The sequence below is a fragment of the Miniopterus natalensis genome, chromosome 3 (assembly GCF_054644295.1).
Source record: "Miniopterus natalensis isolate mMinNat1 chromosome 3, mMinNat1.hap1, whole genome shotgun sequence".
Classification (NCBI taxonomy): Eukaryota; Metazoa; Chordata; class Mammalia; order Chiroptera; family Miniopteridae; genus Miniopterus; species Miniopterus natalensis.
Genome location: NC_142083.1, coordinates 78,840,359 through 78,857,358, shown reverse-complemented (window position 1 = coordinate 78,857,358; position 17,000 = coordinate 78,840,359). Strand labels below are relative to the sequence as shown.

Sequence of the window (17,000 nt, the reverse complement as noted above, 5' to 3'; positions counted from 1 at the left end):
GAAATTGACAGGTTTAAAATATGGATTCCATTTCCAAAAATATAACAATATAAATCAAACTCACAGGGCAATTTTCTCAAATAAAGGAGTAACTGGACCCATAAAAGTACTTCTACCAACAACCAATGAAGTCTTCTTTCTGCGCGCCCTAATTAGAAGGTACCCTACCCAGAAAGTAATGAAAACCTTTACGTAAGTATGACAAAGTAATGATGTGGGAGAAAAACAATCAAGTAAAATAAAAGGCCAGGTTTAATAAATATCTAAATGAGTGCCAGAAAAGTTATACCATAGCAAGAAAAGGGAAAATGCAGGTAAAAAATCCTGTAACCATCAATGAGCTTTTGGAATTAAATCAAGTGGTAATTAACAACTGCTGAGATTACTGTCATAATTATATTATGTACATGTACAACTAAAGCCCATGAACACGTTTTGGGCTGACTCCTCCAGAATCTCTTGAGGAGCTTGTGGGTAGGGGGCCTGAAAGTGATAGTTCTGAAAAGCAAAAACCTTCCCAGGAAAACAACACACTTTGGAATAACACATGGGTCAAAGAAGAAATCTCAAAGAAATTTTTAAATATTTAAACCAAAAAAAATTAAAATATAACTTACTAAATTTGTGGGATGCAGCAAAAGCAGTGCTTAGAGAAGAAATTTTATAGCAATGAATATATGTATAAGAAAGAAAAAATATCTAAAATCAATAATCTATGCTTCCACTTTAGGAAAATAGAAAACAGAAGAGCGGTTTAATCCAAAGTAAGCAAAGTAAAGAAATAATCAAATTAGAGTAGGGATCAATAAAACTGAAAACAGGAAATCAACAGAAAAAAATCAATAAAACCAAATAATACCGAAAGCTGGTTCTTCGAAAATTTCAATAAAATCAATAAGCCTCTAGCCAGGCTAACAAACAAAAAGAGAAGACACAAATTACTAATATCAGAATATCAGAAATGAAACGGGATATCACCATAGATCCAATGGACATTAAAAGTATAATAAAAGAATATGATGAAGATCTCTATGCCACAAATGTGATAATCTAGAGGAAATGGGTCAATTCCTTGAGAGACACAATCTGCCATAGCTGACACGAGAATAAATAGATAATCTAAATAGGCCTGATTAAAGAAATTGAATTGGTAACTAATTACCTTCCAAAACAGAAAGCATCAAACCCATATGGGTTCACTGGTGAATTCTACCAAACACTTAAGGAAGGAATTATATACCAATTCTCTACAACATCTTCCAGAAGACAGAAGAGAAAATACTTCCGAACTCATTCTATGAGGTCAACATTAACTTAAAATCAAAATCAGACAAAGACATTAGAAGAAAACTACAGACTAATATTGCTTATAAATATAGATGCAAAATTCCTCAATAAAATTTTAGCAAATCAAATCCAACAATGTATAAAACATTATATACCACAACCAAGAATTATCCCAAAAAAAAAAAAGGCTGGTTAAACATTCAAATATCAATTAATATAATCTACCACATCTGCAAGCTAAAGAAAAAAATCACATGATCATATCAATAGATGCAGAAAAAAGCATTTGAGAAAAATCAAATGTCCATTCAGGATTTAAAAAAAAAGAACTTTCAGCAAACAGAATAAAGGGAAACTTCCTCAGCTTTATAAAGAACATATAGAAAAAGCCTACAACTAGCATCGTACTTAATGGTGAGAAACTCAAAGATTTTCCTGTAAGATCAAGAACAACACAAGAATGTCCCTCTTCCCACTATTTTTCAACATAGTACTAGAATTCCTAGCTAATGCAATAAGACAAGAAAAAGAATAAAAGGCACACAGATTTAGAAGGAAGAAATAAAACTGTCTTTGTTTGCAGGAGGTTAATGGATATATAAACTATGGTGCATCCAGGCAATGGAATTTTATTCAGCACTAAAAAAAAGAGAGCTATCAAGCCATAAAAAGACATGGAGGAATCTCAAATGCGTATCACTAACAAATGAGAGATGCTAATGAGAAAAGACTGCACGCTGTATGATTCCAACTATATGACTTTCTGGAAAAGAGAAAACTATGAAGATAATAAAAACAATCCTAGTTGCCATGGGTTGGGGAGGGAGGGAAGGACTAAACAGGCAAAGCAAAGAGGATTTTAAGGCAATGAAACTAGTCTGCATGATACTGTAATGGTAGATACATGCCCTTATATAGATGTCAAAACCCATGGAATGCACAACACCCAGAAGGAACTCTAATGTAAACTATGTTTTTTGGGTAATAACAACATGTTGATGTAGGTGCAACAAATGTACCACTGTAGTGTGTGTGATGTCATTAGAGGGGGGAGGTTGTATATGGGAGATGGCAAAAAGTATATGGCAACTCCTTATACTTTAAGTTCAATTTTCCTGTGAACCTATATTCTACTAAAACAGAAAGTTCATTAATTTTTTTTAAAAAAGCTACCCAGGCCATGCACACAAGCAAAGAGGTTTGGAAAACTAGGAACCCACTCCTTGCATGGGTTAGGCTTTATTTGGATTGGCATATATATATATATATATATATATGTGAAATTATATGGTACTTGTCTTTCTCTGACTGGCTTATTTCTCTTAGCATTATAGTCTCCAGGTCTATCCATGCTGTTGCAGAAGGTAAGAGTTCCTTCCTTTTTACAGCCACATAGTATTCCACTGTGTAAATGGACCACATCTTTTTTATCCACTCATTTACTGATGGGCACTTGGGCTGTTACCAGATCGTGGCTACTGTAAACAATGCTGCTATGAAGACAGGGGTGCATATATTCTTTCTGATTGGTGTTTCGGATTCTTAGGATATATTTAAGAAATGGTATCACTGGGTCAAAAGGCCAGTTCCATTTTTTATTTTTTGACATAACTCCATACTGTTTTCAAGAGTTTTAACATGGAAAAGGTGTCTCTCAAAACTTCAGCATCAACCATTGAGGCCTAGCTTAGACCTTAAGACATGAGAATAGGGAAATACAACAATACTAAAATCCAACCCTAAACACTCCCCCAGCTAAGGAGGACTAAGAGATCCTTTTAGTCATAAAGGATAAAGAAGATCAAGCTTTTTATTTTTGAAACTTTTTTTTTTTAAATATGCTTTTATTGATTTCAGAGAGAGGAAGGGAGAGGGGGAGAGATAGGAACATCAATGATGAGAGAGTCATTGATCAGCTGCCTCCTGCACCCCTACTGGGGATCAAGCCCACAACCCGGGCATGTGCCCTGACTGGGAATCGAATCGTGACCTCTGGTTCATGTGTGGACACTCAACCATTGAGCAACACTGGCTGGGCAAGACAAAGCTTTTTGTAAGATTCACATAAATACCTAACTTTGCACTGATTTTATCCTTGCCTGATAACATTCTGAGCTAAATAACTTAAGTGACTGTAGGCTGAATCAAGTTCAATGCAACAGTGGTCAGGCAGGGAATAATAGGCACCATGACTTGTATAAATGGCCCCTGAACATGTATAGTCTCTTAATTGGTTGTACAACACTGTTACCAACATAGTCATAGCTGTGCTTACAATGAAGGATCCCCTTTAAGAGCATCTTGAGCTTCATTTGAAACATTAAGACAGTAGAATGCAATAATGGTTACTACACAGCGATGAATACAAAAAATTGCATTAATTTCATGGCCCTACCAAATTAAAGTTAGCAATAATTTCAAAAATGACCTTATTATATCTTTTGTATTCAAAATTTAAATATGTGTCACAATTCAAGAATTTTACATTTAGGATGCTACTATATATAACACAGACCTATTATAAATAATAGCAAGTTTTTTTAAATATGTTTTATTGATTTCAGAGAGAGGAAGGGAGAGGGAATGAGAAATAGAAACATCAATGATGAGAGTCGTTGATGAGCTGCCTGCTTCATGCCCCCTACTGGAGATCAAGCCTACAACCCAGGCATGTGCCCTGACCAGGAATTGAACTGTGACATACTGGTTCATAGGTTGACACTCAACCATTGAGCCAAGCAGGCCAGGCAATAATAGTAAGGTTTTAATTTATCTCCTTTTCTAATTATTTTCACACGCATATCTATTATGACATGAATACTAGAGCAAATTGCATCTCTTTTACAGTGTGTCATTTAATCTATTTTAGATAACACCACTTAGTCACATGTATTAGAATAATTTAAAGACATTTAGTTATGAATACATCCACATCACAACCAAATCTGTATTTTTATAGTCAATTACTTTGTTCTGCAGAAGAACAAAGGTGTCCACATGAGAATGTCCATTTAATATTTTTAAAAATTGGATAGGGTGACTACAAAGAAAATACAGTATACGAAGCATGTCCATGAATATTCTCAAAGCCCTTTCCAAATGTATGTATAGATAAACAAGACAAAGAATGTTTGATTTCTTTTGCAGCTCCAAATAAAATCATCAGTGGAAATAAATGCCCAGACCTGTAACAGCCGGCTAGCATATACCAAATCCCATGACGAAGAGACATTACAAAGACAGCAATGAGAAAAACCTAGCAGCACTGCTATTTTATTGTCAATGACCTCAATGAAGACCAAGAAGTCACATGGATAGGACTGGGCAATTTTCACCAGCATGGAGCTATGAGGAACAATGATATATTAGATGACAGAATCTAAACAGGTTAGAACCATGCGCCAAGTGCACTAAGTATACCATGATGAACTTCAACAGAGGTTAAACACATATATGTAATGAGAACAAAGATTTAACAGTATCAAATAAGAAAAAGACCTGAGAGTTAGCTAAGCTTTGCTGTCATCAAGAGAAGACAACAGTGAGGCACGGATGTTAAGAAAACTGATGTGGCCTGACCAACATGGCTCAGTGGCTGAGCTTCGGCCTAGGATCCAGGAGATCTCGGTTTGATTCCCGGTCAGGGCACATGCCCAGGCTGTGGGCTCAGTCCCCGAGAGGGGGAATGCAGGAGGCAGCTGATCAATGACTCTCACCAGTGATGTTTCTATCTCTCTCTCCCTCTCCTTTCCTCTTTGAAATCAATAAAGATACATTAAAAAAAAAAAGAAAAAAAAGAAAATTGGTGTGATCTTCAACTATGCCAGCTGCAGGACAGTATCTAGGATGAGAGAGGTCAGAGTCCTAACTGTCAGCCTACCAGAATAAAACTTAGCTTCCTGTGTTATGTTTCAGACTGATAGTCAGACAATGTGATTTAATTAAAAAAAATTTTTTTTATTGCTGTCACTATTACATTTCCCCACCTTTGTCCACCTCCACCCAGCCCCCAAACCGACTTCCCTCTAGACATCAACATCCAGTTGTCTGTGTCTTTGGCTAATCCCTTCACCTTCTTTCATGCAGTTCCCTCCTCTCCCATCCCCTCTGACAGCTGTCAGTCTGTTCCTTGTATCCATGTCTCAATAATTTTTATTGAAATATAATTGACATAACATTGTGTAAGTTTAAGACATATGTATTGGCTTGATTTAATACATTAATATACATATATATTATATTTTATTGATTTCAGAGAGAGTGAGAGAGAGATCAATGTGAGAGAAACATCGCTTGGTTGCCTCCCATATGTACCCCAACCAGGGATCGAACCCAAAACCTGGCTATGTGCCCTGACCAGGAGTCAAACTTGTGACCCTTCAGTGTACGGGATGATGCTTTAACCACACTGGCCAAGGCTTTTCATTCTGTTTCATGTTAAGAACAGTTAAGATTTAGTCTCTGAGCAACTCAAGTTTATAATATATTACTATTGACTAAAGTGTTATGTTGTGCATTAGATCTCCAGAACTTATTTATCTTCTAGCTGTAAGTTTGTAAGCTTAAAAAGATTCCTCATTCCCCAGTCCCTGGTAACCGCCATTCTACTCTCCATTGTTAAAAGTTCAGTTTTTTAAAACTTCCACATATAAGTGATATTCAATAATCCAATTAAAAATGAACAAAAGACCTGAATAGACATTTCCCAAAAAAAGACATACAAATGGCCATCAGGTATGTGCAAAGGTACTCAAAATCACTAATCATGAGGGAAATACAAATCAAAACCACAATGAGATATCACCTCACACCTGTTAGGGTGCCTTTTATCAAAAAGACAATAGATAACAAATGTTGGTGAGGAAGTGGAGAAAAGAGAACACTTATGCACTGTCCATGGGAATGTAAACTGGTACAATGATTGTGCAAAACAGTATGGTGGCTCCTCAAAAACTTTAAAATTAAACTGCCATATGAACCAGCAATCCTACTGCTGGGTATATATCTAAAAGAACTGAAATCAGTACTCAAAGGGATATCTGCTCACCCAGGTTCACTCATTGCAGCATTCCTCACTCATAATAGTGAAAGTATGCAAAGAACCTAAATGTCGGTCACAAGATGAACAGATAAAGAAGATGTGAGATATATATATACACATACACACACACACATATATATAGTTAAATATTATAATGATATATATATGTAGTGAACTATTATTTAGCAATGACAAGAAGGAAATCCTGCTATTTGTGACAACATGGATGGACCTTGAAAGCATTATGCTAATCAAGATAAGTCAGACAGAGACAAATACTGTACATATCACAAGATGATTTTTGAAGTCCCTTCTTACCCAAAGGTTCCGTAATTCTAAGCCTATGTAAAGCCAAAATAATAGGTCTATTTTAATTGGCAAGTTGAAAGCTGGCAATTTAGCAAAGTATAGATGAAAATAACTTGTAACTATATTATGTTTCTGTACAAAATGTAGCTTAAGGCTTCCATTTTAGTCACATGCTTAGCTATTTAATATTTAATTAAAAGAATATGTTGGATTCACTACTTTCATTTGATTCTCAGAATGTTCTAGTATTAATGCTCCTTTTATTCAAAGAAATCAGATTTTCATATCACAGAGCTAGTTCTACTACAAACTTACTTTAGAAAGGCGTTTTGAATGAATTCTGAAGGAACCAAATTTCTTGTGTTCTTGGGTTTAGGGTTGAGATGCTAACTTCCCATGATTTTCTCTGGACAGGATATAGCCCTACCTTTCCTTGGCAAAGTCAGGCCCATTTCCCACAAAGGTAGAAAAAGTGGGTTATTGATAGGATCCTTTTACAAAATGTAAAATGTGAATGTTCTCTATAGGAACTAAAATGGAAATGGAGGACTCTGGGGAGTAGAGAAATATGGCACACACTATGGGCTTGGATGAGTTCTTGATGGGTCTCTGGATTCCTACCTACATGATTCAGATTCTCTCCAATTTCCTTCTGGGGCAGTCTAGCTGCACATATAGTCATTTGTTGGTCTAGACACGATTTTATGAGATGTGATGAACATATGAAATACTAGGAATACACTAGGAACCACAGCTGTTATGCCTTGCTGCATTTTAAATGGCTCCTTAAAATCAGAGGCCACTATACACAGCAGCACATTTATACAGGAAACACTGTAATTATCTGGCTTCCCATTCCTCTGCAAATCTGCTAGTACATTACAGTTCATAAGCCTAATAGGCAGTCATCACCTTTGGCCCTGCTTCTACTTGAAAACGGCCACAATCTGGATTTATTACCAGGAAGCTGTCAATAGAGACTGATAGTTCTTGTTATTTTTTTTCCTTCATTTTGTTTTGTTTTCACCCTGCAAACCAGATACCAAAGAATTCAGAGCAGAAATTAAGTGTAGTATAAGGCAGGTTTCTTTAACATGACTGTTAGTGAAGCTAATTACTACAAGAAAATTGGAGGTTATTCATTAGCCTAGTAAGCAAATTAAGGTTTATTAACAGTGATTTATAATGCCAATCCTTGGGTAACTGTGCTGGTCTTTTCAAGTGTATGTGCACGGGACCTGACAGTTTATTAACTGTGCTCTATCTTGTCACCAGGGTGCTTGTCACCAGGGTGCTTTTGTTAAAAAGACATTGTATTTTAAATGGATAAACATTTTTACAAGGGCAAAATACATTTTAAATGTTTGGCTTCCGAAGTCAAGTACTGAGAGATAAGTGAAGTGTCTCAAACTATCTAAGCCTCCAATAACTCTTGTTTACTGCTAAAGCTGACTATAGGAAAATGTGACACTTGGAGTTAAAATAGCACTTTTCCTGTTTAACAAGCCCCAGTTGTGTTTTTTAACCTCTTTTCAAATGATACTCTTGGTGTTTCACCAACCTTTAAGTTTCTTTTGCAATGGATTGGGAGGCATGTAATTTACAATTTCAGGAAAAACATTTTTTTTAAAAGCAGTTAAGGAAAGGACTGAGTCCTTTGATTTGAAAGATGCTGATTGATAGTCCATAAAACTCCAGGCCAGATAAATCTATCAAAGGCTGTGTGGGTAGTTAGAAAAAACCCTGGGTTTTGACACTGCGCATGGCTCATTTTATATGGCTCATACCAACTCATCCAACATTTCTGCAATTTGGAAATCTCCAACCTTCCTTAAAAGCCAGTGGGGGGGGGGGGGGGGGAGAAGAAAGAAAAATGGAAATAAAGTTACTTTCTTATTTCCAGGACATGACCTGTCTGTTCCCTCTGGGATTGCCAGTGCACTTTGCTAAAGCCTTTACTGCACCATCTCTATGGCCAGGCTAAGTCTACAGCTTCAATACTTCTACGCGTTAACCCTGACTGAATAATGAAAATACACCATATTATTCTTTATTATTAATTTCAAAGAAGGCCAGACTCTGTCACTCAACTGAAACCTGGACTCCCTTCAATGCTGACACTGAAGAGCAGTGTTTGTTAAGCAGAAAGGGGGATATGATCTTGCATTTCTATGGTACAAAGAACAGCTAAGAAAGGCAGCAGTGCCATTGAAAGCACTGGTCCCAAGTGGCAGACATTTTTAGGTGAAAGGTGGCTAAAATAATAGATCTTGGAATATTTAAACAAACGCACTGTAACAATTACCTGGTCCAGGAGCTGGCAAAATCTTTTTTTCCCTCCAAAATGATTTTTCTTCTCCAAATCTGAGAAGCCAGGAAGGGGAGTTAAAAGGGAGACAGGGCCAAAGGCTATTTCCCCACATCCATTAGGAGCACCTGGGTTTTCATTTTATCTCCTTAATTAGAGTTTGCAACGGCTAATAACAGAGATTCCTGTAGGTAGCAAATATTTAAAAATCCTTAGCCTATTCCCTCACATAAATGTGGAGACACTGAGAGTTAAGAGAATGGTGGCAACCAGAGGCACCAACTGATCCCTTCCCACCTGATTACCCTCTTCACCAAATTTCTCAATTCCTTTGTACCAAAGGAGAGAGTTAAAGCTAAAAATGGTGTGGAGACGGAAGACAATTTCTACAGGATGAGCCGGAAGAGTCATTCCATTGCAGAGTCTGCAAATGATTAAATGTCTGCTCAACAGAACTTAACTCGTAATGTTCACTTCATCAGGGTACGCTGCTCCTGGCTCACTGATCCTATTCCCCCAAATAGAGGCTAACAATCAATAAAAAATAAATAAATAAAAAACATGAAAAAAAAAAAGGATAAGAATTGGAAATGAAAAATACAATCAAATTTTTAGTCTAAGGCCTTGGAGTTGGAGTTTATCTGTGACTAGGTGGAGGAATCTGTCACAACTGTAGACCGTTGGCTGAAGTATAAATCAACTCTCCAGTCGGACTAAGGTTAATTCTGTGGTTACTAATCTGAAAAATATACCTACTTGAGTGTAGATTCCAATTCTGTCACATTACAGGGGCAAATATAGTTTCGGATAATAGTAAAATTACAGTTTAAAACACGTGCAACTGTTCGCCATTAGGAAGAACAACTGATTTCATCTGCCCAGATGTTTCTGCATAGTACACAGATAGCTCCAAAGGCATTAGTGATGTACTAGGCTGCAAGTTGAGTGATGGGTTCCAAGGTTAGAATCTTATTATAATCAAACAACATATTCATAACAATTCTTTTTGTATATTATAAAATAAAATATTTTAGAGACATTGTGCTCGGTTTGGAGATAGTATCTCTGAGGCCAAAGTTTCAGTGTACTTTGGTGACTCATTGGGTAACTGTTCGGGGTCACTCAGGAAAATTACATGTACAACCACATCTCAAAGATATTTTGTGACAGGCATATGCTGAATTTTAAAGATTTACTCAAGTTCTTACCAGGTATTACTTCTTTTTATATGCTTTAATATAAATTTAAATTTGGGCAGAAATGTTTGGTTCTTCCTGTTATTCTGGCCACTTCTTTAAAATATCATTGAAGGTATACACAAACAAATATCCATCTACCTTCCGAATTCATTACCTTCCCCAAATCCAATTTCTTCTTCCTGGGACTCCTATTCTAAGGAAAAGCAGCACCTTATGCATCAGTCCTTGGTTTGGCATCATCTTTGCTTTCAACAGATCAGTAAGTCAGGTTTGGGTATACCTACAAACTATTTCCTTCCTACTCACCCAATTTTATCCTTGGGTTTATTCCACCCCACCTGTAATTAACCAATCTAAGTCTGGCTTTTTCCCAGAAACATGATACAGTCAAACCATTTCCGCTCTATGATACTATTTCTCTGTGCTCCCATCTTTGTTGCTCCTTCTGCCTCAAATTCTGTTGAAAATCTAAACATCCAACAACTCTAATATAAATGTTAGAGTCTTATTTGAGGGATATGTCACTCAGCGTTATTCATCTTAAATATAAGTTCTCAGCAGGTTATGAATGAATTCTCTCTGAGCATCACCAGCAGGTACTGGCAGGTGGGGAGAAAGAAGACTTTCTTCTGCATTGGATGGTTTTGCAGTCAAGGCCAGGGTGATGTATCTGAACTTTTAAACTTAAAACCCATAGAGCTATTATAAATAATGTTAGGTTCTCTGAAGAGTCCAAATCCTCTTATTTAAATACAATGTGTCAAAATTTTAAAAACATTACAAAGGAAAGAATCTGGGTTTAGGAAACCCTAAATTCCTTGAGAGAAGGGCCATGGATAACCTGACAGAGAAGGTGCTTACTACTTATTTAAGAAAAAAAAAGTCAGATGTGTGTTTAAAGAAAAGTCCTACTATCAAACAAACAATTGTGCTTTTAAAAAAAAGGCCTAGCCTGGCCCAGTGTGGCTCAGTGGTTGAGCGTCGACCTAGGATCCATGTGATCGGGGTTCGATTCCCGGTCAGGGCACATGCCCGGGTTGCGGGCTCGATCAATGACTCTCATTACTAATGTTTCTATCTCTCTCTATCCCTCTCTTTTCCTCTCTCTGAAATCAATAAAGATATATTAAAAAAAAAAAAAAAAAAAAAGGCCTAATGTTTTTAAAGAAATTCATTCTAAGCTTATCCAGCAATAAAACTCACTCTGGTTTTAAAAAAGCAACTATGGTTATACAAAATACTACAAATCAGTCTTAAGAGTTATACAAATTACAGCAAAGAAAAATAGAAGATATTCCAAGGATCTATAGTCAAAAACTTAGATCAGGTCAAAGAACTGAAGCCCTTTATGACCTGCTAACTCTGGATGGAAATCACAGGTCATTATTTGGTACCTATTACCTGTTATCAGTGCTATCAGTACAAATTCTTAAGTTATTTAATTGCACTTGAAAATAGTAATTACAGAAATCCCATTTAAAGATGTGTACCACTCACAATCCCCTTTATTATATATTGTGGCAGTTTTAATCATTAGGTCGAAGTAGGTTGGTTTCCTTGATAATCTTAAAGTATGTACATTACAAGATGTGACCCATTTGGGGATGAAAATTTTTAGTTGAGAACCATTAAGAGAAATCTCTGGATCACTGGAGTTTACAAAACCAGAATCCAAGCTATTTGAGAATAGGGGCCTAAGATACTTAGATTCAAACCTGGAAGAAGGCTGAACATTATCCAGAGAAGCAGGCAGGACATGTCACCCAAATAAAGGAAAGGTTTTCCTTACAGCAGGGATCAAGTTCAGCCCGACAAGTCACTCACCCATACACCAACAGGAGATCCCAATTGGTACATGGAGTCAAGTGCTTGCAAAGAATGTGCAGAACTTTCCTGCGATGATACACCAGGCCCCTGGAAACCAGGAGATGTGCTAACTTACGTCTTTTCACTCTACTGCTTTCAGTTGCTTCATTTGGGCATCCTAGGGCATCCACTTTTCTTTTTGGTGTCAGAGATCAGCAAACATGCGACATAACCTCATAAAATCTGAATATGTTCAACAGGTATTCCTTAACCTCAAAGCCCAACCCTAAGATCTATTAGCCATCTTTAAATGCCTAAGGTCTGAGGAAGAAAATAAACAACTTTAATAGACAAATTAACCTTCTATAATGTTCATTACAGAATACAGCCTATAGAATAGTTCATTCCAACATCATCATGATCATAGAGAATGAATTCCATATTTGTTTTTATATTTACATACAGAGTAAATAGGTACACAGCTGATCAAGCACAGAATACTAGGCTTCTGGGAAAGATACAAGAACACTTAACGTGCCCGGCTGGCATGGCTCACCAGTTGAGCATCGAACTAGGATCCAGGAGATTGCAGTTCGATTCCTGGTCAGGGCACATGCCCGGGTTGCAGGCTTGATCCCCAGTAGGGGGCGTGCAGGAGGCAGCCGATCAATAACTCATCATTGATGTTTCTATGTCTCCCTCTCCCTTCCTCTCTCTGAAATCAATAAAGGTATATTTAATAAAATTAAAAAAGAACACTCTAATGAGAATAAGATATTCCTGTCCTCAGTGACAAACTGCAAAGCTTACTTTTGTATCAATTTCTGTTGGTAATTCTCTATTCCACAACACTGAAGCCATTTAATGAGCCCACGTTGTTTTTTCCATAGCAAACTACTGTGGGAATAACAGGAGGCAATGTTTATTATTTGCTATTTTTGAGTGCGGTTCTGCATGCATTAAATATCTTACCTCACTCAAGATTCACAACTCTATTAGGAAGGTACGGGTGATCGTACAGTCTCAGAGATATTAAATACTCTGCCCAAGGCCACACCATTAGTTTTCAGATCATTCTGTCTCTAAGTTGATTATAAACTATGCACAATAAAATTTCAAATAGATGTGTAAGAAGAGAATACAGCCATAAACATTTAAATTGAAAAGAGACCATGTTCACTGCATTAACATTTTTAAAAAAGAAAAAGCCTATGCACTCCAACAAGTTGTGGTATGCTTGCCAAAAAAAAAAAAAAAAAAGAAAGAAAGCAAAAAGATTCCAACTAGTCTATATTTCCATTTATATTTAGAATTTGAGCTGAATATGAGTATGTAATGAATATGTGTCTCTGTGTGTCTGTCTGTGTGTATAACACCCACATTATTCAAAAGCTCCCAAAAATGTGAAAAGTTTGTTCTAACCCTTCTCTATTTTGTCTACTTTAAGAATTCTTTGCAATATGCTTATGTAAATACTGCTTTCAACTGCTGTTCTCATTTCTCAAATCTTCAGCTTATAAATGGATTGGAACAGTGACAGACCTAAACAGACATCTTTGGAACACAAAACCGAGGAGATATAAACAAATACAACTAAGTAAAAAATAAACCCTTTAACTTGCCACTACTGATAAATGAAAAAAACTGAAAGTAAGTAGAATATACTTTCTGGATAAGGTGTGTGTGCATATACATACACACACACACACACACACACACACACGCAAGTGCATATAGTAAGATGGGTGTCCATTTTATTAGCACACACGATGATCAGCATTTTACCTCAGTTCCCTAAAATCCCTATGGGAGCATAAAAATCTAAATGAAAGAAGATTCTGAAGTTAGAGTAATGTTGGGACAGGGGAGAGTACTTAAGAAAACAGTTCTAGGTTGTTAAACCCGATCGGTGAGTGCCTTGAATTTTCTTATACCAGAATTCACATTATGGTTCAATTGCATTAATAGCTCATTGGTGATTTGAGCTATTAATCGCTCTGCAGGTGATTTGCCTCCATCCACAGTTCAAAGAGATGCTGAGAGGCGTAAGGATGGAGTAAAAATATTTCCATTTTACTTACCTGATGTTGAACCTTCGGTACAGATGTAAACAAAGACTATTATGACATTATGGATCATAGAGCACGGTACAAAGAATATGTTGGCACTAAACTACTATAAATTGTGACTATACTATTTCCACGTAGAAATGTGAAACTCACTAATGTTGAAGTATGTGAAATTAAATATTACGTGTGATAGTGTTGGAATCAATACTGAAGCAGCAGACACTTTTTGATGAGGACTTGGCAATAATATCACTGGATTTTGTACTTTGATAACATAATAATCCCATTATTGGAAACACATTCTAAGTTGAGCATTTGTGCCACAGTTGAGATCTGAACATACATCTGGTATGTATCTTCTCCATGTAAGTTAATATTACTGCAAATTTTTTTTATAAAAGCAAAGTAATACTAGGAACAATTTTACCAAAATAAGGAAAAATTTGTATACTTATCCAAGATTGTGTAAGTATAAAAACTATCTTAGATTTATAATTGCAGACTCTACTCATAATAATGTATTGTTAGCGAACAAAAATAAACATTCCTAGAATGAGAGAAAAGTGACAAAGAGTATAACAAAATCTTGGTGTTTCTAGAGATGACTTTCTTCTTTCAGGGTGATCATATTGATAATAAAAATATAACACAGAATGTACAGTCTAGATCAAGGGGCTAAGTTGGTGGCTTTGGCTGTATTCTGCTGAAGAAAGCACAGAGGGAGAATTTAGCTTTTGGAAAGAGAATAGATACTGGCAGTCTCCAGATTTTACTTGGAGCATCTCAACCCACACCCAGCCTGGTGTGAAGAGATGGCAGATGGGACTGCTTCTGCTGTTTCCCCTGCCGAGCAGCCTGCTGGTCTGGGCAAGCATGGGTATGCAGCCATGGTAAGGAGCAGGTCTGGGCAAGGAGCAGGGTAAGTGTGCTGACCACATTAAGCAGGCACCAAAACCTTTACCCTTTTTCTCCTATCATAGATTAATACAAAAAAGTCAACATTTAGAAAATACTACTTCTGCCAAGCTTGAAAAAGAATTCTTTTCCAACGATATGATGCTAGTTTTCATTTATTTTATGTAAATGTATGGAGAAAAATGTGTGGGCGAAGAAAACCAGGGTCATTAGCATTTTATAAGGAAGACATGTAAAGACAACTAAACCAAATCAGTAATTATTTCCCACTTTTTTTTAATTTTCATGATTCCATTATTTTCTCAGAAAATGCTGAGCTGGCATCAGAGTACCTGTGCTCATCATTCAGAACACAACTCAGATGCCTTTAAATACCACAACAAACCTCTACACTGGCATGCTATCCCCGTTGTGTAAATAATACCTATTTGTAATTCTTTTCTATTTACATCTTTAAAAGGATTGTTGAATTCAAAAAGGGTAATTTTGCTATAAAAAATGAAGTGAAGTGACTTTTTATGAAAAATATTGTGACAATACCTGAGGTATGTCACCACCCCTACCCCCCCCAAAGGACAGAGAAAAGTCTGTAAATAAAATAATACACCTGTATTTGCTAAAGTGAGGGCTGTTAATGAATACTGAAAGGAAGTCTAAAGGCCACCTACTTAGACTGTGAGGGAAACATCCATTAAAACACCACCTCCCATCAATTTTTTTTTTAAAAAAAAGATGATTCGCTGTATGTGTGAGGAAGTTCTTCAAGAGATTTTAAAATTGAATACCTCAGTACATAATATGAATTCCACCTTCCGCATGACACTTCTCAATACAAAACAACTGTGTAGGAGAGGTGGCAAGAGCCCGTCAGGTTTCCCTGTGTCCCCTTCTGCTGCCAGGGGCAAATGTCCTGCATGCTGGGCACCGGACAAACAACTCAGACTGACCCATGATCCCTAGGGCCCAGCAAGTTATTTATTGTAAAAATAAAGCAATTCTTAATAAAAGGATGTATATCAGTCTGCTCTTTAAGACTGAGAGGGGATTCTTAGATTTTTTTCACGTTCTAATGAGCATACATTATAGAAATAAATCAATGCCAAGGCAAGGCACACATGTGGAAGTTCAGATAAACTTACGAAGTAGCCTGTTCCCAAACTGGAAGGAGCTGAACTCTGCAATAAAGCATAAAGACAAAGTGGAAAATCAGCAATGGTCTTTAACACGTTCCAATCCACACAGCTCATTACCAGCCCTCTGCAGGCTTTTCATCACTACATCACACCACCAGTGTATGCTGCCCCTTGTCATCTGCTCCTGATACAAACACCGTGTTGCTTAATTTTCCCCTTTACATCTCTCAACAACTCAGAGATGCTAACGTGCTATTTACTGAATTCCAAGCTTCTGCGGTGGACGTAATTGCCAATTTATTTGACAGGCAGCTGGGTAATGAATTAATGATGGCATTTCGCCCTGCGCTGAGACTAAACAGACACACATCAGCCTGCCTCCCTGACTTGCTGACATTCAATGCCCTGGTCTCAAGCTACTCAGTTTTGTGGCCGCAAAGGGGCAGGCAAGAGGAAAAAGCCCAGACTGACTTGAAAATAAAAAGCCCAGTGGGTTTGGATGACTTTTCCAGTGTATGACCTACTTGCCAGCTTATTCCCTAAAGGCACCAGTTAGTACACACAGAGTGCTTTTCAAAAATGAGACATTTTGTAAACATAATTAGTAGACTAAAATGCAAAGAATGTGTGGGTAAAGGAAAGCAGTAAAAAGCACCATTTTTCTCAACGTTTTAGGCTTCCATAGTCTGACACATGGAAACTAAAAAAACAGGAACTGTAAAAGGTATGCCGGGCATCAACGCTTTGGGGAAGCAGGCCAACAACAAGAACTTGGTTTGTGTTTCAGACTTGTCTGTGATTCTTTCTTGTATGTTTGTTTCTTCTTAACCCCCTAAAACATCTCAGTACAAATTCTTTAATTTTGCCCTGGCCGCTGTGGTTCAGTGGTTAGAGTGTCAATCATCGCACCAAAGGGTCCCAGGTTGGATTCCA

General features: G+C 37.0%; 1 protein-coding gene across 4 annotated transcripts in view; it reads right to left on the bottom strand.

The window, feature by feature from the left end:
• Positions 1-17,000, bottom strand: part of AUTS2 (activator of transcription and developmental regulator AUTS2) — a 1,039,841-nt gene that overhangs the window by 560,176 nt on the left and 462,665 nt on the right. For all 4 annotated transcript variants that reach the window (XM_087815613.1, XM_087815616.1, XM_087815615.1 and 1 more), the window contains exon 4: positions 16,074-16,109. In XM_087815613.1, the coding sequence (XP_087671739.1) occupies positions 16,074-16,109 (36 nt within the window). The remainder of the gene's footprint in view (positions 1-16,073; positions 16,110-17,000) is intronic.